Source organism: Moschus berezovskii, chromosome 4, assembly GCF_049115385.1.
Source record: "Moschus berezovskii isolate FMDL1 chromosome 4, NW_MosBer_1.0, whole genome shotgun sequence".
NCBI classification, from domain to species: Eukaryota; Metazoa; Chordata; class Mammalia; order Artiodactyla; family Moschidae; genus Moschus; species Moschus berezovskii.
Genome location: NC_142463.1, coordinates 71,953,384 through 71,979,781, shown reverse-complemented (window position 1 = coordinate 71,979,781; position 26,398 = coordinate 71,953,384). Strand labels below are relative to the sequence as shown.

Below are 26,398 nucleotides of genomic sequence, written 5' to 3'. Positions count from 1 at the left end.
TGTTTCAAGTCACTGGCTATGATACCTAAAGCCTAGATGAAAGACTCCAACAGATTATGAAAAAGTGTAAGACTAGAAACTAAGACAACTGACACCTTCCCTGACATATTCTGGTTTTCACATCTACTGCCTTTGCTTTCTTTTTCTATTTTATATTTCATTAAATTAAAACAAATTTAATTGTGGCAAAATACCCAATATACATAATAAAAAATAATTAAGATGGGTAAATTTTAAAGTGTATAGTTTGACAGTGTTGTGTATATTCAGTGTTGTGCAACTGCCTTCCTTTTCTTTAGGAAGATACACTAATTGGGCCTGCTCCCTCTTCAACTTTTTTTTTTGTTTTTTTATCAGTACTTACTTAAATCTATGTTCCCTTCCCTTCCTAGACATTGAAAAAAGAATTCCTCTACTCTCTAGATTCTAAAGTAAATCCTCAAAGTTTTCCCAATTCTCTAATAATTGAAGGGGTTTCAAACAAGAAAAAAAAAAAAAGGAAGATATAAATATTAAAGTTCTGAACTAGTTAGATCAAACTAACTAGTAGACATGTTATATCTACATTTCAAGATGTATGACCAGTCTCTAAAGGTATCTTTATAGACAGAAATGAATAAGCTAAAAATAAGAGTCCAGTTAAACCTAATTTGTTTAGTACACAAACTATGTATTCAATTGATGTATCAGAAGAGTTCTTAAGGAGTCAATGTCAACCAGCAAGGAAGACTCCCAACTCGCATATATAAAACAGTTATGTTTGCAAGTGTTGTGGTCCACATTTTTATCAAGTAATGCTCACACATTATGTGTATTACATGATGCCTAGAAGGAAATTAATATACTGGGTATCAAAATCAGGGATCCAAAAACCTTAAAAGCAGGATCAAATCTAGTAATTGACATAGATGTAGCACATGCATTTAAAATGCCAACAGTACAAGTTCTGTCTGAGACACATTAACTTGAAACTCCTCATATATGAAAAGACATGGGGATTTCAGTTAACCATAAACTCAAAGAAAGTCAATCCAAACAACCAATATACATTTAGGGTATAATGTATACCCTACAAAAAAACCCCCAAATACACAATATACATTTAAAGTATAACTGCCAAAAAACCAATATACATTTAGGGTGTAATTAATATAAATTTAGTTTTCAAAACAAGCAAGGTAATCAAACTCAGAACTGATCAAATTGAGCTATACCCCATTTGATACAACATACTTTATATTGGTTAATTAAATGATATCTAAACGGAAGTAGTCATAGCGAATGGTAACTTGAAGATATTTCATACGTAGAATAGTTGAAGAAACAAACAGTTCATCTATGGGTAGAGAATCTGCTAAAAATATCTAAATACCCATTTATGAGAAAAATAGATTTGTTATTTTAGTTTTTTTACAAACTGAAAGTGAACAGGGAGATCAGTGGGGTCAATATAAGGAAATGGAAATTTTTTTTTTAAATGAACAGGGTATTTTAAGATTCTATATTTCCAGTGACAGGGAACTTACTATCATAAGAGGTGTAAATTATCAAAAATAGGGTAGACAAGATAAAAGCATAAGTTACAGTAGAAGAACTTTAAGGTAACTGTAACCTAAAATGTTTATGATTTTAGGGTTTTTTAAAAATTGGTAAAGCAAATGGAAAGTAGAAAATAAATTATTTGTTTCTCCTTACTTTTTTCTTCTTCTGATGCTATAGAATATTATAAAATTCTAAGGAGAAAATATACTAAAGGTGGACCTTTGTAAATACAAAAGTACGGAGTAAGGTTCATCTATATTTCAAACCTCCAACATTTCAACACTATCACTGTGTCAAATATCCTAAGATAAAGAGCACATAGCAAGGGAGAAGGAAAAGCTAAGCCACAACAGTTATAGGACTGACCCTACCAACAGTTATGTTATAGAACTTCTGGCCCAGACTCAGTGAATGACAAGAGAGAATTCAGCTGTCCAAAATGAGTGAATGAATGAATGAACTAACAAATAGTGATAAATCACATTTCTGACAGTTTTATCATGTTTTCCTTTCTGTAAAGTTGGGAAGCACACTATCCAGCCTCTATCATATCCTATCAACATACCTTAGACTTTCTATCTTATCTTGGAATAGGATAGAAGCTCATTCCTATGAGCAATTACATCTTTCCTATGCACTTTGAATGCAGTTGACATTATTAATTTTATTTACTTTCTCAGACCAGTATTGCAATTTAAAGTACACAAATATTTGTATATTTTAGATTAGATGTAGAGTATCTCTTGCAGAAACTCTAATACCAACATGAATATTTTAACTATGCTCCATATGCAAGTAATAATATTTTGATATTAAAGTCAGCTTGAATTATTTCTTACCTTTTCAACATCTGCCTTGGTTGCATTAGTGTCATTATCCAATCTTTCGTAACTCTGTTGTGCCTTCTCTGCCTCTCTACATTCTCTTTCAAATTTCTTTTTACTCTGTTAAAAAAAATTAAAATACTGAAAAATAAAATTAGAGTTATCTCATTTAAAAGTTAATAATACTAAAATTTACATGGAACCACAAAAGACCAGAACTGCCAAAGCAATCCTGAGGAAAAAGAAGAAAGCTGGAGGCATAACCCTTCTGGATGTAAGACAGTACTATGAAGCTACATTTATCAAAACAGCATGATACTGGCACAAAAAAGACATCAGGTCAATGGAACAGAACAGAGAACCCAGAAATTAGCCCACACACCTATAACACACCTCTTTGACAAAAAAGCCAAGAATATTAAATGGAGAAAAGACAATCTCTTTAGCAAGTGGTGTTGGGAAAGCTGGACAGCTATGTGTAAATCAATGAAATTAGGACTGCTGCTGCTGCTAAGTCACTTCAGTCGTGTCCGACTCCGTGTGACCCCATAGATGGAAGCCCACCAGGCTCCGCCGTCCCTGGGATTCTCCAGGCAAGAACACTGGAGTGGGTTGCCATTTCCTTCTCCAATGTGTGAAAGCGAAAAGTGAAAGTAAAGTCGCTCAAGGACACCCCCTCACATATGTAAGAATAAATTCAAAACGCTAAAGATAGAAACATAAAATAGGACACCATTAAACTCCTAAAAGTGAACATAAGCAAAACATTCTCGGATATAAATCACAGCAATATTTTCTTAGATCAGTCTCCCGAGGCAAAAGAAGTAAAAGCAAAAAATAAACAAATGGGACCTAATCAAACTTTTAAAAGCCTTTGCAAAGACAAGAATCAACAAAATGAAAAGACCTATGGAATGGGAAAAAATGTTTGCAAATGATGTGACTGACAAGGGGTTAACATTCAAAATATACAAACAGCTCATACAACTCAGTATTTTAAAAAAATGAAGAAAAAAAAAAAAAACACCCAATCAAAAAGTGGGCAGATCTAGACATTTCTCCAAAGAAGACATACAGATGGTGAACAGATACATGAAAAGGCGCTCAACATAGGTAATTATTAGAGAAATGGAAATCAAAACTACAAAGAAGTATCTCACACTGTTGAGAATGACTATCATCAGAAAGTCTACAAATAATGAATGCTGAGGAGGGTATGGAGAAAAGGGAAATGTTCTACACAGTAAGAATGTGAATTGGTGTAGCCACTGTGGAAACCAGCATGCAGTTTTCTCAAGAAACTAAAAACAGAACTACTGTATGATCTAGCAGTGCACTCCTGGGGCATGTATCCAGAAAAGATGAAAAAATACATGCATCGCAATATTCATAGCAGCACCATTTATAATATTAATAGCTAAGCCATGGAAACAACCCAAATGCCCATCAACAGACAACTGGCTTAAGAACATGTGCTATATATATATACACAATGGATGTTATTCAGCCATAAGGAATGAAATATTATCATATGCAGCAACATGGATGGACCTACAGAATATCATACTAAACAAAGTATGTCAGACAAATATTATATAATATCACTTATAGATGAAATCTAAGAAACAATACAAATGACCATATATGCAGAACAGAAACAGACTCACAGACACAGAAAACAAACTTGATCATTACCAAAAGGGAAAGGGGGGGAGGGTTAACTAGGAGATGGGTTAACAGATACAAACTACTATACATAAAACAGATAAGCCACAGGATCTACAAGGAGCTATGTTCAATATCTTGTAATAACCTATAATGGAAAATAATCTGAAAAATTCACATATATATAAAACTGAATCACTTTGCTGTACACTTGAAACCAACACAATATTATAAACCAACTCTACCCCAATTTAAAAAAGAAAATAAATTTAAGGTGCTGCTACTGTGTAATGTATAAAATTGAATACTAAAAGTAAAATTTTTCTAAATTAGAAAAGAAATTTTACTATCACAATCAAACCATGCACTTCAAACATCTGATATCATAAGACTGTAAAGAAAAAATTATAGGCATAACTGAGTTAATATTTATTATGCATTTCAATCTCTTTAAAATAAAAATAATCACATGTATTTTGCAATTTTTTATTTTAAGCTCATTTTAAGCAGGACTTTTTTGGTTTGTTCGGTGTTTTTGTTTGGTTTTTATGTGTTTTGATGATTGATTTGATGTTTGCTTGTTTTTTTTGATGGGATCCCAATTTAGCTTAGAATACGGAAACATCCCTCCAAACTGGTTTTGTGTTGTTTCTTCCATGTGTCCCGAAATACCATCTGCACAAAATGGCTCCTATATTTTTTAAAATTTAATTCAAATTACCATGACTTTGCAAAAGCTATTCAGAACTCAACATGTGATATATTTACTTTCCTGTGTACATTTTTTATCCTGAAATCAGTGTCTCTTTCTTAAAATGTTGCTTTAGTTTCCAATGTACTTTTCTCTAATTTAACCCTGGTGTCCCCAGATATTTAAACCTCTCCTCAGTTAATTCAAATACATTCAGAATTCTATTAATTTTATTTTCTTAATGAAATCAAGAATTCAAGAGGTTTTTAGCCTGCTGAAATTTGGACTGATCACCAAACTAGGCCTACTGTTACCTTGGGATTTCCCTTCACCATTTCCTGGGGATCGCTTTCAACTCTCCCTTAATTTGAATTCATCTCTAGCACTACACCTTCCCCTTTCTTGGTTCATTTCTCTGTTTTGCTAGAACACATTCAGCAGTAGCTTCCTAAAAGACGGTTTGTGGGAGATAATTTTTTGAGTCTCCAAGACTGAAAATGCCTTTACATCTCTTTTAATAAAGTTTAACTGGGTATGAAACTCTTGAGTAGGAAACTGTCTTCTTTCAGACATGTAAAAGTACTACTTCATTATCTTCTGGCTTCCTGATCCCTGATCGTTTGCATAAAACATATTTATTTTATATTTTGTTTTTTCCTTTCTGGAGTTTGGTAGGATCATCTCCCTCTAACTGTTCTGAAATTTCATTAAGCTATGTCTTATAACTGTGCTGGGCACCTGGAAAATAGAAACTCATGTTGTTCTATTCTGGGAAAATTTTCTTCCTGAATTAATTTTCCCTATCCATTTTCTACGTTTTCTATTTTTTAAGATGATTCCCATCTTGAAAATCAATCTATAGGATGAGGCCTCCAATTCTATTTTTTTTTTAATATTTTCAATCTCTGTCATTTTGTTCTACATTAAGACTTCTTCAATTTCATTCTTTCCAGTGAGCTTTTCATAAAGTTCTTTTTTGTTCTTTGTATGTTCCTTTCTTAATAGTATCTTGTTCCTATTTCATGAATGTAATCATTTCTCTATTCCCTACAAAAATGTTAATAATAGTTCTGGGTGTTTTGCTTGTTTGCTTTCCATTTTTAATTTCTATTTTCTTTCACAGTCAGTTTTTTCAAAGTTGCTTTTTTTTTCTGTATACTTTGCTGTTTACGTCTGGAGATTTCTGCCAATCTGCTCTTCTTATTTTAAAAACTAGCAGTTTCCTTGGAGAAACCATGGTGCCTATATTTTTAAGTCTTTTCCTCTCAAGCTAATTAAATTCCACAGAGGAAACTCTTCCAACTTCTTGTCTTGAAAACATATACCTTGCTACCTATATTCTGAGAATTACTAAGAAGAAAGCAGAGGATGTCAACATTTTCTGTTTACCTAACCAGTTACAAGGTCCATTTTTTGTCTTGGGCATTACAAAACTATTCAGATAGTGCAAACCTCATTAACTACAAGGTCAAAAGGTTTAACCTTCTCACAGGATACCTCCCACTCCTTGACCTTCAGAGACAAGGTTCTTTGTTGTCTCCCCCTTGGCCTGTCCAGAGTTCCTGCCACTTTTCATTAAAGGTTTAACCCTTCAAAGATTCAAACTTTATACAGGGATTTCAGTTCCAACTCTTCACACAGAGCTAAAACCTAAACTCTGTCCTTGTGTGAGTACTAAATCCCAAGGTCCTGTAAACCATACCCCAACACCTCTGGAATCACTTTTCAAATGCCATTGTATCACCTCTTACACCTATTACTCTGGCTTTTAGATTATCCTTCGCTTCCAGCAGTTAAGAGAGTTCCCTTTCAGGTAAGAGCTTTCTGCTGAGCTTAAAATACAATAATATTTTAAGCTGTTATATCTAGGTATTTGTAACCAAGGGCTTCCCAGGTGGTGCTAGTGGTAAAAAACCCACCTGCCAAGGGACACAGGTTCAATCCCTGGGTCAGGAAGATCCCTGGAGGAAGGAACGGCAACCCACTCCAATATTCTTGCCTGGAGAATCCCCATGGACAGAGGAGTCTATCGGACCACAGTCCATAGGCTCGCAAAGAGATGGACATTACTGAAGCGAATGAGCATGCATGCCTCTGGAGCCAAGTGATGTCTGAGTTCTGTTCTGTTCTGTCCCGTCGCTCAGTCGTGTCCGACTCTTTGCGACCCCGTGGACTGTAGCCTACCAGGCTTCTCCGTCCATGGGATTCTCCAGGCAAGAATACTGGAGTGGGTTACCGTTTGCTTAGCGAGACCTTATAGCTAGTACCAGGAATACCTGTAAGTTACATCAAATTTAGAAATTTGATGTAAGAAATTTATTATAAAAAGTTTAAAATGTACTTACTATTTTGATTAGTATGAGACATCAAATGATACTTAAAATTTATTCAAAGCATAAATATATCTGAATATGCATAATATGCAGAATGTCACTTTCCTGTGAAGATTACATTTCCACACTGAATTCTCTGAAACTCAGTTCAGAGCTGTGTTTTCAAACTGAATAGCTATAGCTACTAATTTTGGTATAATCTGAGGCAATGCATATATACAAAAGTACTTTTATAATAAGTGTCTTACTGTTTATGAAAAAAAAACCACCTAATAATTCCCTAGCAACAGCAAAAGAATCATGAGTACAATACTATTAAAAATACTCCTTCCCTGAAAGATATTATATCATTGTATGGTATGATACAGAAAAAATTCTCCATTCTTCATCCTTTGTGCCATAGACTAATCAACAGCCATTTCTACTCCCTCATTCTTAGAAGAGCATACCTCCCTGTATGGAGGCTGAAAATAGATGATAACTTGCTTTACCAGCCACCCCAGAGCCAGGGCATGGTCAAGAATTCTGCTGGGGGTTTTCTGGAAAGCTTCTTTTCCCTGGTAAAACCAAACAGAAGAGAAATGCTTCCCTTCTTGCTTCTACATGCAACTGAATGAGGACGTGGTGTTTGGCTGCTTAAGTCAACTGCTGACTATAAGGGACAAGCCTGAGGGAAAATATCATGGTCAAGACAACAACAAAGACAGAAAGATCATCTTGGTGACATCACTGAGCTACTGACCAACTCTGGAACTAATCTGATTTTGAGCCCTGTTCTTATAAAGTCATATGCTTTGTTACTGTAATCTGAGAGACCTGGAATCTCTGATGCGTCACTCTTCTCAATCTCTGATCATTCCTTCAGAATCTTCTTCACAGGCTACTGTCTTTTGCCCTCATCTTAAATGTCACTGGGGCCTTCTTTTGTTTATCCTGGGTTAACAGCTGTCAATTTTTTTTCCCCTCAATATTCAATACTCCATCGCTAATTCAATCTATCCCTGCTAGTTCTTTAAATCTTCTGTCAATTATTTCAAATGTGTTAAACATTTTACAATTTCCTTGATTAGACATGAAGACATCTGACTAGAAAAGGAATCCTGCATATATTTCTCCATATTACACAAAAACTGTTTTTGTGTGTCTCTCACTAGACTTCAGCTCCACAAAAACAAGATCATTATCATATTTGCTCTTGTATCAAATTCAATACATATTGTGGTATCTTCAATATACATGAGTTGAGCTGAACTCACCTTTATTTCACAATGTTAATGTTAATGTCTTAAATATCTCCTACGTTTTTTGATGCTTTCTTATCACTCTTACAACTTTTGCTTAGTAACAATTATTCTAAAGGTAAGTCAGCACATATCAACAGGAATGATTTGTGTCAACTCCAGTCTTTAAAGGAACAAATAACTCCTGAGTGTAGGAGTTCGTTATTTTGTGCAAATGAAAGACACACACACATACACATTCATTAGGTGGCAGCACTAAAGATGCTAGTTAAGGCAATTTTTAATTTAATAAACGTAAACACTCCCTTAAAGTCTTGCTGAAACCAATCAGAAAAAAAATCAAAACAAAAATGAAAACAGACTATTAATATACCTAAGAATTCTCAATCAGCGCTGGTGATTAGAATCTTACATTTATATTATTAGAGATCCAGTGAACTGGAAGAAACATTTTATATAATCTAGTCCACCGTCTTCATTTTTCATTTACTAAAAATGAAGTCATGAAAAAAATCAGATGCTAAGGGAAAGGTAGAACTAGAACCCAGGTTCTCTCCATCTCAGTCAAATGGTCTTCTAAGATATATCACTATTTTCTTATTACTTCTATCCTCTACCAATACTTTACAATAACATACTGCAAAGATAAAAAGAATGTTCCTAAATGTCTATAGATACCTGAAGATTATGGAGTTGGTACAAAGTACAGAACCATACAGAAAAAAAAAAAGGAAAATGGACACAATGATCTCACATTCTGTATTTACATCAGTGTCAAATTAAGAATATTACAATGAGAAATAGTAAACTCAAACAGATAAGAAACAAGAGAATTTGGCTTCCCAGGTGGCACAGCAGTAAAGAATCTGCCTGCCAATGTAGGAGACACAGGAGACATGGGTCTGTTTCCTGGGGCGGGAAGATTTCCTCGAGTAGGAAATGGCAACCCACTTGAGTATTCCTGCATGAAAAATTTCAAGGACAGAGGAGCCTGAAGGGCTCCAGTCTATGGGGTTGCAAAGAGTTGGACACCAATGAGCAACTGAGCACGCACACACATAAGAGAATTCAGGGCTAAATCAGTCTACAAAAATTTATGTCAAACATGAAAACATTATAACTCACATTATCCATCTGTTTCCAACACATGTCGAGGTATTGCTGAGCTTTTCGTCCCTCTTGAAGATGCTAAAGGTGATAACAACCAAAAAAACAAACATTTTAAAATTACATTCAAACACCAATTAAAGTCTAAAGGCCTCGCCCAAAAGACTTTCACTTAATTTTTTTCAAGGTACTAATTATGTAACTTTATCAAGACTCAGGAAGAGAAAAACTCTAAAATGCATTTCCTAGAATATTATTTAAATACTTCAAATATAATCTTTAAGACATATAATCTCTAGAAAAATACATGATTATAGAGAATAGGGGTAGAAAAGTTTTTTATAATGGGTCAGATAAATATCTTAGGTGTTGGAAACCACGTGGTCTCTTGCAAATATTCAACTCTGCTAATGTAATGCAAAAGTGGCCACCCTCAATATATAAGTATCTAAAAATGTAAAATGCATTCTGAGCTCATGGTAACTAGGAAACAAGAACAGGCAGTAAGCTAGAGTTGGCCTGCTAGCTAGAGTTTACCAAACCTCAGTCTTAAATCCAAAATGATCACAAATTAGCAAGAATGTCTTGAGATAATTTAAGCTAGAAGAAATGTAGTGAAATAGAAAACCAGTCCATGCTGAATGAACATACGTAATTTTAAAAGGCAAAGTAATTACTTCATTTCTGTGAAAATATTGTATATGCTATTATAACTGTACAAAAATGATAAAAATTACCATTTTTCTTTCAGTTTTCAGATCATGAGCATATCTCATTAATTCACCATAAACTCTGTGCGCCATTTCTTCTGCTACTACTTCTCGCTGTCCTGCATAGTCATTTAACTCGTTAAGGATGTTAAAAAAGGCTATACACGAAGTAAACCTGACAAAAACATTAAAAATGGCAAAATTTATTTTTATTCTCATTACAAATATTTTTGTGAGATACAGATCAAACCTGACACTTAACCAATTTTAACATATGCACCCTAAATCTCAGCTACTAGCTCTAAATTAAACTCTGCATTAAGCTCAAGTTGTACATGTTTATATATTTCCAGGTAGTCATAATTTATAAATAAAAGGATTTTGGGGTCAAAAAATAATAAGAATACTACCTGCAGGCTCTTTTGGCATACTGGAATCTCTTACGTTGCCAACTGACTGGCCTGAGCTTGGGAATGAACTTGGTTGGATTCCTAGGCTTGGCAGCTGAGCCTGTTGCAGAGATGATGTGCTTGCTCTCCAGGACAGAACCTGCCAATCATACCACTCAAATGCATCTCGATGGGTGATCTACAGAACAATTTTGCTATCAGCTCTGGACACAGCTGCCTGTATGCCTGCCCACATCCTGAATGGAAGTGAAGTGCCACTTTGGTTGGCACCACAGAGGGTAAGAAGGGGCAGAAATAAGGGTAAAAAAAAATGTGTGTGGAGGGAAGGAGAGAGACAAAGAAAATAACTGTATTAAAATGTATAGATCTACTTGAATACACTGCCGGAACGCTCTTACATAAGCTGAAGGCACACAGCTCAGACAGGACTCCATTAACACTAAACCAAAGAATCCTCTAAATAACTGACAATCATACACAAAGCTGTTTTAAGTTTAGTCTCTTTTGTTTCTGCATTTTACAACCATCCAGTTTCTTTTTGTTTCTGTATTTTACAACATCCATGTATCCCCCTGTGTAAGAATGCCAAAAAGCTCGTAGGCAATCCCTAACCATTTATTCAGAGTTCCAAAATTACTCTGAAAACCTATTCCTTTTCATTACCCCTTTAACCCAACCAGCTAAATTGTTTTATGATTTGTAAAACAAAAGCAAGAATCTAACAAGCTGACAGCTACAAAATAAAGTATGGAAAAAAATACCCTTTTCTTCTGGAGACTACATCATTCAAGTGGAGTCCCAATCCACCTATTACTTAGAACTCACACATCAACTATTCTAAAAAGCTATCATCAAGCCTACTGAAGAATACATTCCCATAAGAAAAAATAGTACTTTCCTCCTTCATAAACATAATTTTTTATTATGATACAAATCTTGTTAAAATTTTTATAAAAAGCTAATGGCATATTTATTTTACTAAATAACAAAAATATACTCTTAAATTTTCACAAGCAATAATAAATAGGTATATAATTTACCTTGGCTCTTCATCTTTGGAGGAACGTTTGGGACAGTACTTCTTAACCAGATTTCTATAGGAAGATTTTTAAAAATTTGTTAAAAATGCTGTTGTCGAAACTGACTTATATTCTAAAAGTCTCCAATTTCATCAAACCAAGAATTTAATGATGTAAAGCAATTAAGACAGTAACATGATAATTATCATTTCATCTCTGCAAAATCAGAGGCAGACAAGCACACAGACTCTGGAGTCAAACTGGACTATATGGGTTTTATGTGACATCTGTTATGACCTTGGGCAATTTACTCCCCTCTCTATGCCCCATTTCCTATAAATGATGGTAACACTAACCTCGACCCCATATATGAGAATTCAAGGAGACAGTATTTGCAAAGCATTAACCAGTCCTTTATAGCATGCTCCTCAAAACATGATCCATGGACTAAGTAAAAGTCCACTTACTCTTCATTACCTATCCACAACAAGTTAAGTACAGAAGTTGAGAGTAATTTTATAAATGTTGAATCTAACAGCAAAAAATGTAGGGTATTTCATGTCTCTTTTTACACCATTTTTCAAGTATTCAAAATTTTTTATATTTTATAAAAGCATCAGTAGACACTTTAAAAGAATCTAGTCCATCATCCGGAGAAGGCAATGGCAAGCCACTCCAGTTCTCTTGCCTGGAGAATCCCACGGATGGAGGAGCCTGGTGGGCTGCAATCTGTGGGGTCGCTAAGGGTCGGACACGACTGAGCGACTTCACTTTCACTTTTCACTTTCACACACTGGAGAAGGAAATGGCAACCCACTCCAGTGTTCTTGCCTGGAGAATCCCAGGGAAGGGGGAGCCTGGTGGGCTTCCATCTATGGGGTCACACAGAGTCGGACACGACTAAAGTGACTTAGCAGCAGTCCATCATCACAAATAATTTGAGATATACTAAACTATAATATTCATGGAAATTAGTAATTATGAGGTAATTGATTAATTCATGGTATTATGGTTATAACTACAGTCTCCAACCTATAAATTGATTACATTCCAGACATTACTTTTAAAGTCAGTGATTTTAAACCATGAATCCATAAATTACTTTAAACAAAAACAAGTCAAACTTGGGCAAAGAACATTCCAAAGAGCAAGTAGTTTCAAATTCTGAACAGTTTTTTGTATATCAGCATTTTAAGCATTATTTAGAGTTACAGGTTATAATCAACACGCTGTCTTTGCCTACCTACGTCACTTACTATGCTATTTTATTCTGTAACAGTTTGTAGCAGACACATTTCTGCTCACCAAAAAGACCTTGTTATTTCATACATTTTCCAGCACACTTCCAGTTGTGGCTAATTCTGTATAATGGGCTGTAACTTTTGTGTAAATACCAAGCTAAAGCTTTACAGCTCATGCATAAACCTCGGGCTTCCTCACTCCCTGCTGAAGCAACTGTGGAAGTTTCATGTTAAGATCAAGATGAAAATAATATGAATTCTTGAGTTACCACATGGACTACAAGAGCATTATTACCTAGCCTTGTGGCTGACTTTGCATGGGCAAGAAATATGCTTTTTCTGCTCAGCCCATGAGATTTGGGAGTTGTTATTCTAGTACAACTGAGTATATCCTAAACTACGGCTCCTCTATTGTCATGCCTATGTAGTTGTGGTGTGCTGGCCACATGTAACAGTTCAGGAACACCTTTTTCTTTTTTTGGCTACATCCTATGGCACCTGGAATCTTAGTTCCCCATACCAGGGATTGAACCTGGTCCCGCTGCAATGGAAGCACAGTCTCAACCACTGGACCATGAGGGAACTCCCATAGGAACACTTCCAGATCTCCAGATCCATAAATCCATGCCGAAGTCAATCCTAAAATTTCTCTTGAAATTCTTGGCAAGAGATGTTCTCTTTTTTAATTTTTATTTTATACTGGAGTGCAGTTGATTAACAATGTTGTTTTAGTTTCAGATGCATAGCAAAGTGGTTCAGTTACCATTTCTTTCTCCAGGGGATTTTCCTGACCCAGGGATCGAACCCATGTCTCTGACATTGCAGGCAGAGTCTTTTCCATCTGAGCCACCAGGGAAGCCCAGTTATAACTTTAAATGTATCTATTCTTATTCAAATTTTTTTATCATTTAGATTGTTACAGCATATTGTACTGAGTTCCCTATGCTACACAGTAAGTAGGTCCTTGTTGTTTATCACTATGTTCTCTTCATTCTAAAGTTAAATTGATAGGACACAACCCTAAAGAGGCTACTTGGGAATTATATCAACAGAGAGGATAGCAAAATCAGGAGAAAAAAGAAATTCTTACTTTTCTGCGCACCCAGATCCCTAAACTTTTCAGTCACATAAGCCATATTTTTTTTCCTTTGCTAAAACCAATAAAATTTGGGCTTCTGAAACTTGAAAGACTATGGCTACTGCCACAGACATTAACACTAAAATCTTTAGATACTCATACCTTAAACATAGCCTAAACAACACTAACTTGACCTCGAGCTTCTGGGAGGAAGAGCATCTATAACACAAGAGGGAAGGGGAAGAAGAAAGTAATAATACGTTTACCTTTTGAGCATGCCAGCTTAAAACAGCAATTTTTAAAAACTGCTCTTGCATCTCTTCTGTAGAAGTTACCCAGCTACAGGCAACTCTTCCCAAGGCCCAGTAAAGCCCTTAGAAACCATATTTAAGACACTAAAGACTCCATCCAAGTGAACCCTGCTATTAGAGAAACTACAGCATAGTTCAAAATGTTCTTGTAGTCCACTAAATCAAAACTTCTGCTAGGATATGATGACACAACAAATTATTAATCATATTTCTAGGGAGAGGGACTGAGAAGTGATTCATATTTAATGTATTATAATTTTTTCTAATTAAAAAAAAGTTATGATAAAAGCATACCAAGAGAATTTATCCCCTCAAAAAAAAAAAAATGTTCCTCAAAGCATCTGATCTCAGTCGGGCTTTCTAAGAAAACAGCCTAAAGTCAGCAAAAATTCATTCCAAGGTGTGATTGGTTACTAAGTCCCACAAATCCCTGTTTTGAATTTTTAACATAATATGCTTATTAGGTCAAATAAATCTCTGGCTTACATTAAGTATGTATGGGTAAAACATGCACGTTGCTCCTAAACTAAAAATACTTTAGGCAATTAATCTCTCAAGAAATCTGCCTTTAGAACTCTCTGACACTGCTAGTGAGAATGTAAATTGGTGCAGTTACTATGGAGAACAGTATGGTTCCTTAAGAAACTGAAAACTGAGCTACCATATGATATAGCAATCCCACTCCTGAGCATATATCCAGAGAAGAACATGGTTTGAACAAATACACGCACCTCAATGTTCTCTGCAGCACTGTTTACAATAGCTAAGGCATGGAAGCAACCTAAATATCCACTGACAGATGAATGGATAAAGTTTATACATACATACACACCCCCACCCCAGAATATTACTCAGCCATTAAAAACAATGAAATAATGCCAGTTTTAGCAACATGGATAGACCTGAAGATTATCATACTAAAAGTAGGTCAAAGAAAGACATATATCATATGATATCGCTTATTACAGAAGACTTATTTATAAAACAGACGCAGAGTCACAGACTTAAGAGAAAAACTTAGTTACCAGGAGAGACAAGGGAGGGGGCGGGATAGATTGGGAGTTTGAGACTGACATGTACACAATGCTATATTTAAAACAGATAGTCAATAAGTACCTACTTTATAGTACAGGGAACTCAGCTCAATACTCTGTAATAAACTAAATGGAAAAGGAAAAGAATGGGTACATTTATATGTGTAATTGAATCACTGTGCTGTACACTTGAAACTAATACAACACTGTTAATCAACTATACTCCAATATAAAATAAAAATTTTCTAAAAATCTGCCCTTAGTGTCAGTTTCCCTAAGCTGCTGTTTATGAAAAAAATTTCCCTCACTTCTAAATTCAGAGACTCTCCAAGCAACCAATTATGAAAGTAGTTTTTACATGTAACACGTTTTGAGTATTGTGTTATAAATCAGGAATTAAAGTTTTATACAGACACACATCATAGAAATTATAACAGATGTCATAGATAAGCTACTACTTTGCTTTGATGCATGTGTCTTTCATTCATCTTTTCTCAGTACCTTAGGATCATGCAGATACAGCAGAACTAACACTCTTCAGTAGTCTGAGAAGGCTTCTAAATTTAACGGGCTTCTCTAAAAATTACAGTATTCCCTATATATTCTATGTGGTATTAAATATATCATACTACTTAACTTATATTTAAATTCCTGATATTAATATTTATCCATTCTATTTTTGTCATGTTTATAGCTGAACTTCAGTGAAAATTATAAGCTTTCCAAATAATTTCAAAAAACATTAATTCACTTTTATTAAACTGCACTTCACAGTTCTAAATGAAGTAAAATGTAAAAAAATATTTTAAGGCACATCAATCACCTTTACATTTTTAATGTTTCAACATCTGAGAGGCTCTGAGTTCTAATTCAATATTCCATAGGAACCTGGAATGTGAGGTCCATTAATCAAAATAAATTGGAAGTGGTCAAACAGGAAATGGGAAGAGTGAACACTGACATTTTAGGAATCAGTGAACTAAAACGGACTAAAATGCGTGAATTTAATTCAGATGACCACTATATCTACTACTGTGGGCAAGAATCCCTTAGAAGAAATGGAGTAGCCCTCATAGTCAACAAAAGAGTCCGATATGCAGTACTTGGATGCAATCTCAAAAAGGACAGAATGATCTCAGTTCATTTCCAAGGCAAACCATGCAATATCCAGAAATCCAAGTCTATGTCCCAACCACTGATGCCGAAGAAGCTGAAGTTGAACAGTTCTATGAAGACCTAAAAGACCTTCTAGAACTAACACCAAACAAAGATGTCCTTTTCATCAAAGGGGTCTGGAATGTAAAAGTAGGAAGTCAAGAGATACCTGGAGTAACAGGAAAGTATGGCCTTGGAATAAAATGAAGCAGTGCAAAGGCTAACAAAGTTTTCCCAAGAGAACACATTGGTCATAGCAAAAATTCTCTTCCAACAACACAAGAGATGACTCTACACATGGACATCACCAGATGGTCAATACCAAAATCAGACTGATTATATTCTTTGCAGCTGAAGACGGATAAGCTATACAGTCAGCAAAAACAAGTCCTGGAGCTGACTGTGCCTCAGATCAGCTCCTTATTGCAAAATCCAGCCTTAAATTAAAGAAAGTAGGGAAAACCACTAGACCACTCAGGTATGACCTAAGTCAAATCCTTTATGATTTTACAGTGGAAGTGACAAATAGATTCAAAGGATTAGATCTGAGACAGAGTGCCTGAAGCACTATGATGGAGGTTCATAACACTGTACAGAAGGGGGTGATCAAAACCATCCCCAAGAAAAAGAAATGCAAAAAAGCAAAATGGCTGTCTCAGGAGGCTTTACAAATAGCTGAGAAAAGAAAAGTGAAAGGTAAAGAGAAAAGGAAAGATACACCCATCTGAATGCAGAGTTCCAAAGAATAACAAGGAGAGATAAGAAAGCCTTCCTAAGTGTACCATGCAAAGAAACAGAGGAAAACAACAGAGTGGGAAAGACTAGAGACTTTTTTGAAGAAAATTAAGAGATACCAAGGGAACATTTCATGCAAAGATGGGCACAATAAAGAACAGAAATGGCAAGGACCTAACAGAACAGAAGAGATTAAGAGGAGTGGGCAAGAATACACAGAACTGTACAAAAAAGGTCTTAATGACCTGGATAACGACAATGGTGTGATCACTCACCTAGAACCAGACACCCTGGAGTGTGAAGTCAAGTGGGTCTTAGGAAGTATCACTACGAACAAAGCTAATGGAGGTGATGGAATTCCAGTTAAGCTATTTCAAATCCTAAAAGATGATGCTGTGAAAGTGCTGCACTCAATATGCCAGCAAATTTGGAAAACTCAGCAGTGGCCACAGGACTGGAAAAGGTCAATTTTCATTCCAATTCCAAAGAAGGGCAATGCTAAACAATGCTCAAACTATCACACAACTACACCCATTTCACATTCTAGCAAGGTAATGCTCAAAATCCTTCAAGACAGGCTTCAACAGTATGTGAACTGAGAACTTCCAGATGTACAACTTGGATTAAGAAAAGGCAGAGGAAGCAGAGATCAAATTGCCAACATCTGTTGGATCACAAAAAAAGCAAGGGAATTCCAGAAAATCATCTACTTCTGCTTCATAGACTAAGCTAAAGTCTTTGACTATGTGGATCAAAACAAACTGTGAAAAATTCTTGAATATAGGAATATCAGACCACCTTACCTGCCTCCACCGAAACCTGACGCAGGTCAAGAAGCAACAGTTAGAACCGGATATGGGACAATGGACTGGTTCCAAATTGGGAAAGGAGTACGTCAAGGCTATATATTGTCACCGTGCTTATTTTAACTTATATGCAGAGTACATCATGCAAAATGTGAGGCTGGATAAAGCTCAAGCTGGAATCAAGATTGCCAGGAGAAATATCAATAACCTCAGATATGCCCATGACACCATCCTAATGGCAGAAAACAAAGAGGAACTAAAGAGACTCTTGATGAAAGTGAAAGAGAAGAATGAAAAAGCTGGCTTAAAACTCAATATTCAAAAAACTTAGACCATGGTATCCGTTCTTATCACTTCATGGCAAACAGATGGTGAAAAATGGAAACAGTGACAGACTTTATTTTCGTGGGCTACAGAATCACTGCAGATGGTGACTGCAGCCATGAAATTAAACAACACTTGCTCCTTGGAAGAAAATCTATGACAAACCTAGATGGCGAATTAAAAAGCAGAGACATCACTTTGCCGATAAAGGTGCATATAGTCAAAGCTATAGTTTTTCCAGTAGTCATGTACAGATGTGAGAGTTGGACCATAGAGAAGGCTCAGCACCGAAGAATTGATCCTTTCAGTTGTGGTTCTAGAGAAGACTCTTGAGAGTCCCTTAGACAAGATCAAACTAGTCAATCCTAGAGGAAATCAATCCTGAATATCCACTGGAAGAACAGATGCTGAAGCTGAAGCTCCAATTCTTTGGCTCCCTGATGCAAAGAGTTGACTTATTAGAAAAGACCCTGACGCTGGGAAAGACTGAAGGCAGGAGAAGAGGATGACAGAGGATGAGATGGCTGGAAGGCATCACTGATTCAATGGACATGAGTTTGAGCAAACTCTGGGAGATAGTGAGGGACAGGGAAGCCTGGCATGCTGCAGTCTGTGGTGTTGCAAAGGGTCAAACAGGATTGAGCGACTGAACAAAAACAAGTTCCAATTACTGTTTCAGTTCAGTTCAGTCGCTCAGTCGTGTCCGACTCTCTACAACCCCATGAAGCACAGCACGCCAGGCCTCCCTGTCCATCACCAACTCCCAGAGTTCACCCAAACCCATGTTCATTGAGTCAGTGATGCCATCCAGCCATCTCATTCTCTGTCGTCCCCTTCTCCTCCTGCCCCCAATCCCTCCCAGCATCAGAGTCTTTTCCAGTGAGTCAACTCTTCGCATGAGGTGGCCAAAGTATTAGAGCTTCAGCTTTAGCATCAGTCCTTCCAATGAACACCCAGGACTGAACAGGTGATAAATACCATATCATTTGTAAAGTGCGAACAAATCATACTATCAAGTTGGTGCAAAAGTAATTGCAGCTTCAGACCGTGAATTTTAAATCATTATAACTAGGCTGAAACACTCAAACTGAGCTTCCCTGACAGCTCAGTTGGTAAAGAATCCATCGGCAATGCAGGATACCCCAGTTCAATTGCTGGGTCAGGAAGACCTGCTGGCGAGGGGACAGGCTACCCACTCCAGTATTCTTGGGCTTCCCTTGTGGCAAAGAATCTGCCTGCAATGCGAGAGACCTGGTTCGATCCCTGGGTCGGGAAGATTCCCTGGAGAAGGGAAAGGTTACCCACTCCAGTATTCTGGCCTGGAGAATTCCATGAACTGTATAGTCCATGGGTTGCAAAGAATTGGACACGACTGAGCAACTTTCTCTTTTTCAGGCTCAAACACATCTTTATTAATCAAAATAGGAGCCATTACAATCAACACATTTTTGCCAATGAGAAAGAAGTTTGTTTATTCCTGTAGCATAAAAATCCATGCAGCAAGACTCAGTGAACTCTTAGAAAGCACTTTCTGCCTCCTTCTGGTTATGGAAGTGTTTTGCCTGCAAAAAGTGTTGAGATGCTTGAATAAGTGGTAGTTGGTTTGCGAGAGATCAGGTGAATATGGTAGATGAGGCAAAACTTCGTAAGCAAATTTGCTCAACTTTTTAAGAGTTCACTGTGTGACATGCAGTTGGGTATTGTCGGGGAGAAGAACTGGGCCCATTCTATTGGCCAATGCTGGCTGCAGGCATTGCAGTTTTCAGTGCATCTCATCAATTTGCTGAGCATTCTTCTCAGATATAATGGTTCCACCAGGATTCAGAAAGTTGTAATGGATCAGACTGGCAGCAGACCACCAGTGACCATGACCTTTTTTTGAGCAAGTCTGGCTTTGGGAAGTGCTTTGGAGCTTTTCGCTCCAACCTCGAGTTTGTCATTGCCAGTTGTCATAGAAAATCCACTTTGTTGAACATCACAATCCAGTTGAGAAATGGATTGTTGTTGTTGCACAGAATAAGATGACACTTCAAAATGACGATTTTTTTTCATTTGTGGTCAGCTCATGAGGCATCTGGTTACTGAGCTTTATCACTATTCCAATTTGCTTCAAACGCCAAACTACCATAGCATGGTCAACACTGAGTTCTTTGGCAACTTCTCGTGTAGTTTTAAGAGGATTGGCTTTGATGATTGTTTTCAATTGGTCACTGTCAACTTCTGATGGCTAGCCATAGCACTCCTCATCTTAAAAGCTCTCATCTCCTTTGCCAAACTTCTTGAACCACCACTTTCCTGTATAAACATTTGTTAGCAGTTCCTGGGCCAAATGCGCTGTTGATGTTGCAAATTGTCTCCACTGCTTTACAACCCATTTTGAACTCAAAAAAAAACACCTCTTGAATTTGCTTTTTGTCTAGCATCATTTTCCTAATCTAAAATAAATATAAAACAGCAAGTAATAAGTCACTAGCAAAAAAACATAATGCGAGAAAAGTGTATTAAAATGATGTATAACATACCAACATGTATTTAAGAATGTATTCTCGTATCAAATGGCAAAGTTTAACAATGTAAAACTGCAGTAACTTTTGTACCAACTTCATATTTCTTCTGGCAAAAGGGTAGTATTAGATATCTGAGACTGACTAGTATCTTCTGTCTTAATTTCCCTCCCTCTGTCTAACAGTTATCATGCTTAAGAGTTGCCAGATTAACAAAGATGACCTTATTTGAGGGTCTCAGTTAAATGATCCAGAGATGGAAAACGTTTTGTACCAGAACTCTGAGGTCAGGATGAGAGTCGAATCTCTCAAACACAAAACTTAATTGGTGAGTATGTTTCTTGCCACGTGCAGCAAAAAAGTCAGTCTGCACTGAAAGAATGAAGCCAACACACAAAAAGAAGCCAAAAAAGGCAGGTGGATGGAGAAAAAGACAGGGAGGGAGAAAGGGGAAAAGGGAGAAAGAAAGGCTGGAAGGAGTATTGGAAGGTAGTAAGGAAGAAATGACCCAGAAAATAATAAGCACTGGTAAGGATGTACAGAAATTAGAACCCTTGTGTATTACTGGTAGGGATGCAAACTAGATCAGCCACTGCAAAAAACAGTATCAGTTCAGTTCAGTTGCTCAGTCGTGTCCGACTCTTTGCGACCCCATCAATCACAGCACACCAGGCCTCCCTGTCCATCACCAACTCCCGGAGTTCACAAAAAACAGTATGGTACTCCTCAAAAAATTAAACACAGAATTACTATATGATCTAGTAATTCCTCTTCTAGGTATACACACAAAGAATTGAAAGTAGGGAATCAGATATTTGGACACCATGTTCGTAGAATCACTATTCACAATACCAAAAAGGTGGAAAAAACCCAAATGCTTATCAACAGATGATTGGATAAACAGAATGTGGTACTATCCATACAATGGAATAATATTCAGTCTTAAAAAGGAAGGAAATTCTGATATACTTCCCAACATGGATAAACCCTTAAAACATTGTGCTAAGTGAAATAAACTGTGGGAAATTCTTAAAGAGATGGGAATACCAGACCACCTTACCTACCTCCTGAGAAACCTGTATGCAGGTCAAGAAGCAACAGTTAGAACCAGACATGGAACCACAGACTGGTTCAAAATCGGGAAAGGAGTACGTCAAGGCTGTACACTGTCACCCTGCTTATTTAACTTCCACGCAGAGTACATCATTTGAAATGCCAGGCTGGATGAATCACAAGCTGGAATCAAGGCTGTCAGGAAAAATACCAACAACCTCAGATATACATGACACCACTCTAATGGCAGAATGTGAAGAGGAACTAAAGAGCCTCTTAATGAAAGTGAAAGAGGAGAGTAAAAAGCTGGCTTAAAACTCAAAATTCAAAAAAAATAAGATCATGGCATCTGGTCCCATCACTTCATGGCAAATAGATGGGGAAAAAGTGGAAACAGCGACAGATTTTATTTTCTTGGGCTCCAGAATCACTGTGGATGGTGACTGCAGCCATGAAATTAAAAGACAATTGCTCCTTGGAAGAAAAGTTATGATAAGCCTAGACAGCATATTAAAAAGCAGCAGAGACACCACTTTGCCAACAAAGGTCAGTACAAAGTTATGGTTTTTCCAGTAGTCATGTACCGATGTGAGACTTGGACCATAAAGAAGGCTGAGTGCCAAAGAACTGATGCTTTTAAACTGTGGTGCTAGAGAAGACTCTTGAGAGTTCCCTGGACAGCAAGGAGATTAAACCAGTCAATCCTAAAGTAAAGCAACCCTGAATACTCATTGGAAGGACTGATGCTGAAATTCAAATACTTTGGCCACCTGACACGAAGAGCCAACTCACCAGAAAAGACCCTGATGCTGGGAAAGACTGAGGGCAGGAGGAGACGGGGGTGACAGAGGATGAGATGATTGTATGTCATCACTGACTCAATGGAAATGAGTTTGAGCAAACTCCAAGAGGTAGTGATGGATCTCTATCCATCTTCCCCTGGCATGCTGCAGTCCATGAGGGAAGGAAGGGAAGCCTGGTGTGCTGCAGTCCATGAGGTCGCAAAGAGATGTACACGATTTAGCATCTGAATGATAAAAGTGAAATAAAGCCATCCTCCAAAGAACAAATACTGTATGATTTTACTTATACAGTACCTAGACTAGTCAATTTCACAGAAACAGAAAGTAGAATTGCCAGGGCCTAGAAAAAGGGGGAAATGGAGAGAGAGTTGTTTAATACACAGAGTTTCAGTTTCTCAAGATGAGTAAGTTCTAAGGATTGGTCACAGAAGGATGAATATACTTAACACAGCTGAAATAGACACTTAGAAATGATTAAGACAGTAAATTTCACATTAGGTACAAGTGATATTAGACAAATTCTGAATACTGCATTTGTTTTTTTAAAGGACATGCTTCGTTCTCAAAATGCTTCATTCTACTGGTGGCAGATCGTAAAATAAATTAAGAAAAAATAAGAGGACTTGGGTATTTATGCCTGAAGGCCCTAGGAGAAGAAATTCAAACAAGTTTCAATGGATATGAAAGTGAACCAAGTATCTTATTTCTTAAAAATGCCAGTTCCTACTTTCGCTTTATCTTTACCATGTCAAGGATACACAGTCCCTAAGATGTGAATGTGGCTCTGTATTCTGTATCTATAATATCAGCTTCACACTCTATACTCAAAGAATATATTCAACAATTCATTACTGTTTAGGATGTGATAGGCATAACAATGTGATTTCTAGGCAACTGCAAATCTTTTAGAAGAGTAATTTCTGGTATGTTGAAGACAGAAAAGAGAAAAATTATTTATTTGCTCAATTTAGACTGAGGAAGGAACAGACTGCCCCATATTTAAGTATTACACTTTTCAGAGAAATTTTCCTCTGCAAGTTGATAACTTGTTTTCCCTCTAAATATTAGATTATTGAAGAACTATACAACATAGTCCTAGATTCAAATAAATAGCTTAATTTATCTGATTTGTCCATATTTTAAACATTAGGATGATAAAATAAACATTATATCTCATTTTAAACACTACCACACAATTCAAATGGCTACAAATAACTTAGAAATAAAAATACTAAAGGTATTATGAAAAAGCTAAGAGATTAACCAAGTGATCTATACAGCCAGCATCATTAATGGCCTTCTTATTCTTTATAGCTGTTTAAAGAAGATCTTTAAATCCTTTTCATTGGAAAGCTCACTATCAACATGTTTAACACAACTGGTTTGAACTTATTTTCTTTTTTTAAAATATTATTTGACTGCACCTGGTCTTAGTTGTGGTGCATGTGGGCCCTTCGTTGCCACATGTAGGGCCTTTTAACTGACACATGTGGGGTCTTTTAGTTGTAACATGTGAGATTTAGTTCCCTGACCAGGGATCAAACCCGCATCCTCTGTATTGGGAGTGCTGAGTCTTGGCCACTAGACCACCAAGGAAGTCTCTATTTTCTTTCTTAAGAGCTTTATGCTTTATTTGTTAGGTCTGGCTTCATCATTTAACAAAACATTTTAATATAAAAATCAGGAATAGACTGCAATTCTTGTTAAGGTGATGAGCCTTTCTGTTGTACAGCAGAAACTAACACAACATTGTAAAGCAATTATCCTCCAATTAAAAAAAAAAAAAAAATCTCAGGGAAGTCAAAAGAGTCAAAAGTTAAACTATGGCCGACCAAAACTAACAGTAGTCTCTACTTTCCATAGGTCAGCACAAAAGATGAGCTCCCTAGGTTCTTGTGATACTAAACAGGAACACAGAAAGAGAAAATTCTGATAAAGAAGCATGAGATAATAAAAATTAAATAGAAAATAGAAACTGGTTTTATTTACATTATTCTATATCTAAGCCTATCCTAAATATTGGGGACAGCTCTTAGTAGAGCAGTCTCTTCACACTGATGTATAATGTATAACATAAACTCTAGCATGGATAGAAAGCAGTACATGGTTCAAAGGTGCAGCATATAGTTAAGAGATCCTAATTTCTAAACTGAAACAGAGATCATTCTATCATTTTTGCATTCAACTTATATTCACTCAGCTCTAGAGGTACCAGTTATGTTGCCATGGTTGTCAAGGTACAGAAATAGAAAAAAGATCCAAGAAATCTAGAGAGATTTCTGTTCTGGTTAAGGTAAGAGTAATTTTTAGTCATCCAATCTATTTTTCTTTCAGTACCACACTGTCACATTTGAGCCAAAAAGGAATGATCTGGGGTAAAATAGAGAAATATAATTTATACAGCAATCTCTATGATAGAACTTACTGCTGTAATTATTTTTACTAGAAAAAAATAATACATACCATTATGCATACATAATGCTTTTTTTCATGTAAGAAAACTTAGTCATGTCATACATATACAATAGCACAAATTTATTAGAGTAACTTCCACTTTTTATGTCTGCAAACAAAGAAAAGTTCTACCAAGTGACTCAAAGTCACCACTTATTATCCATCAAAATGGACGTGGTTGGACTGTTTATAACTATGTCTCCAAACACAATTAGATGCTTTCAGTTCAGTTCAGTCGCTCAGTCGTGTCCGACTCTTTGTGACCCCATGAATCACAGAACGCCAGGCCTCCCTGTCCATCACCAACTCCCGGAGTTCACTCAAACTCATGTCCATCGAGTCGGTGATGCCATCCAGCCATCTCATTCTCTGTCGTCCCCTTCTCCTCCTGCCCCCAATCCGTCCCAGCATTAGAGTCTTTTCCAGTGACTCAACTCTTCGCATGAGGTGGCCAAAGTATTGGAGTTTCAGCTTTAGCATCAGTCCTTCCAATGAACACCCAGGACTGATCTCCTTTAGAATGGACTGGTTGGATCTCCTTGCAGTCCAAGGGACTCTCAAGAGTCTTCTCCAACACCACAGTTCAGAAGCATCAATTCTTCAGCGCTTAGCTTTCTTCACAGTCCAACTCTCACATCCATACATGACCACGGGAAAAACCATAGCCTTGACTAGACGGACCTTGGTTGGCAAAGGAATGTCTCTGCTTTTTAATATGCTATCTAGGTTGGTCATAACTTTCCTTCCAAGGAGTAAGCGTCTTTTAATTTCATGGCTGCAAACAGCATCCACAGTGATTTTGGAGCCCCCCAAAATAAAGTCTGACACTGTTTCCACTGTTTCTCCATCTATTTCCCATGAAGTGATGGGACCAGATGCCATAATCTAAGTTTTCTGAATGTCTCCAAACACAATTAGATGCTTTATTTTCTATTTATTCTCATCCTCAAATCACTACCAAAAGTGAATACCAAAACTTAAATAAAGTTAAACCAAAGCCATCAAAACAGACAAAGAGAAGACAGAAGAAAATAAACTAGGGAGCACCAAAATTATGTGAAAATTTATGCAAATAAAAAGTATATTTACAAAAGTATATTGCAAAATTTAATCCTGCAATATATTTAAAATATTTAACATTCTGAATACAGTTATTATTTAGAAGAGAAAAGAGTTCTCACTATGAAAAGAAGTTGTCCTCCTCCGCAGTAGCAAAACAGGAGGGAGTCAACCAAAAGAATTTTCCTCATTAAAGAAAAGGAAATAAACAAGGCACACTTCTTCCCTTTGGACAAAACAGATACTATAAAAAGCAGCTGATAATTCAATCATTTACTAAGTATTTATCCAAAGTAGCA

The 26,398-nt window shown here is 36.5% G+C and overlaps 1 protein-coding gene across 3 annotated transcripts in view; it reads right to left on the bottom strand.

The window, feature by feature from the left end:
• The window catches only part of FNBP1L (formin binding protein 1 like), a 123,387-nt gene that overhangs the window by 25,350 nt on the left and 71,639 nt on the right, over positions 1 to 26,398 (bottom strand). For all 3 annotated transcript variants that reach the window (XM_088835507.1, XM_055401486.2, XM_055401487.2), the window contains exons 3-6: positions 11,564 to 11,617; positions 10,141 to 10,288; positions 9,422 to 9,484; positions 2,382 to 2,486 (exon numbers count right to left, since the gene is read on the bottom strand). In XM_088835507.1, the coding sequence (XP_088691633.1) occupies positions 2,382 to 2,486; positions 9,422 to 9,484; positions 10,141 to 10,288; positions 11,564 to 11,617 (370 nt within the window). The remainder of the gene's footprint in view (positions 1 to 2,381; positions 2,487 to 9,421; positions 9,485 to 10,140; positions 10,289 to 11,563; positions 11,618 to 26,398) is intronic.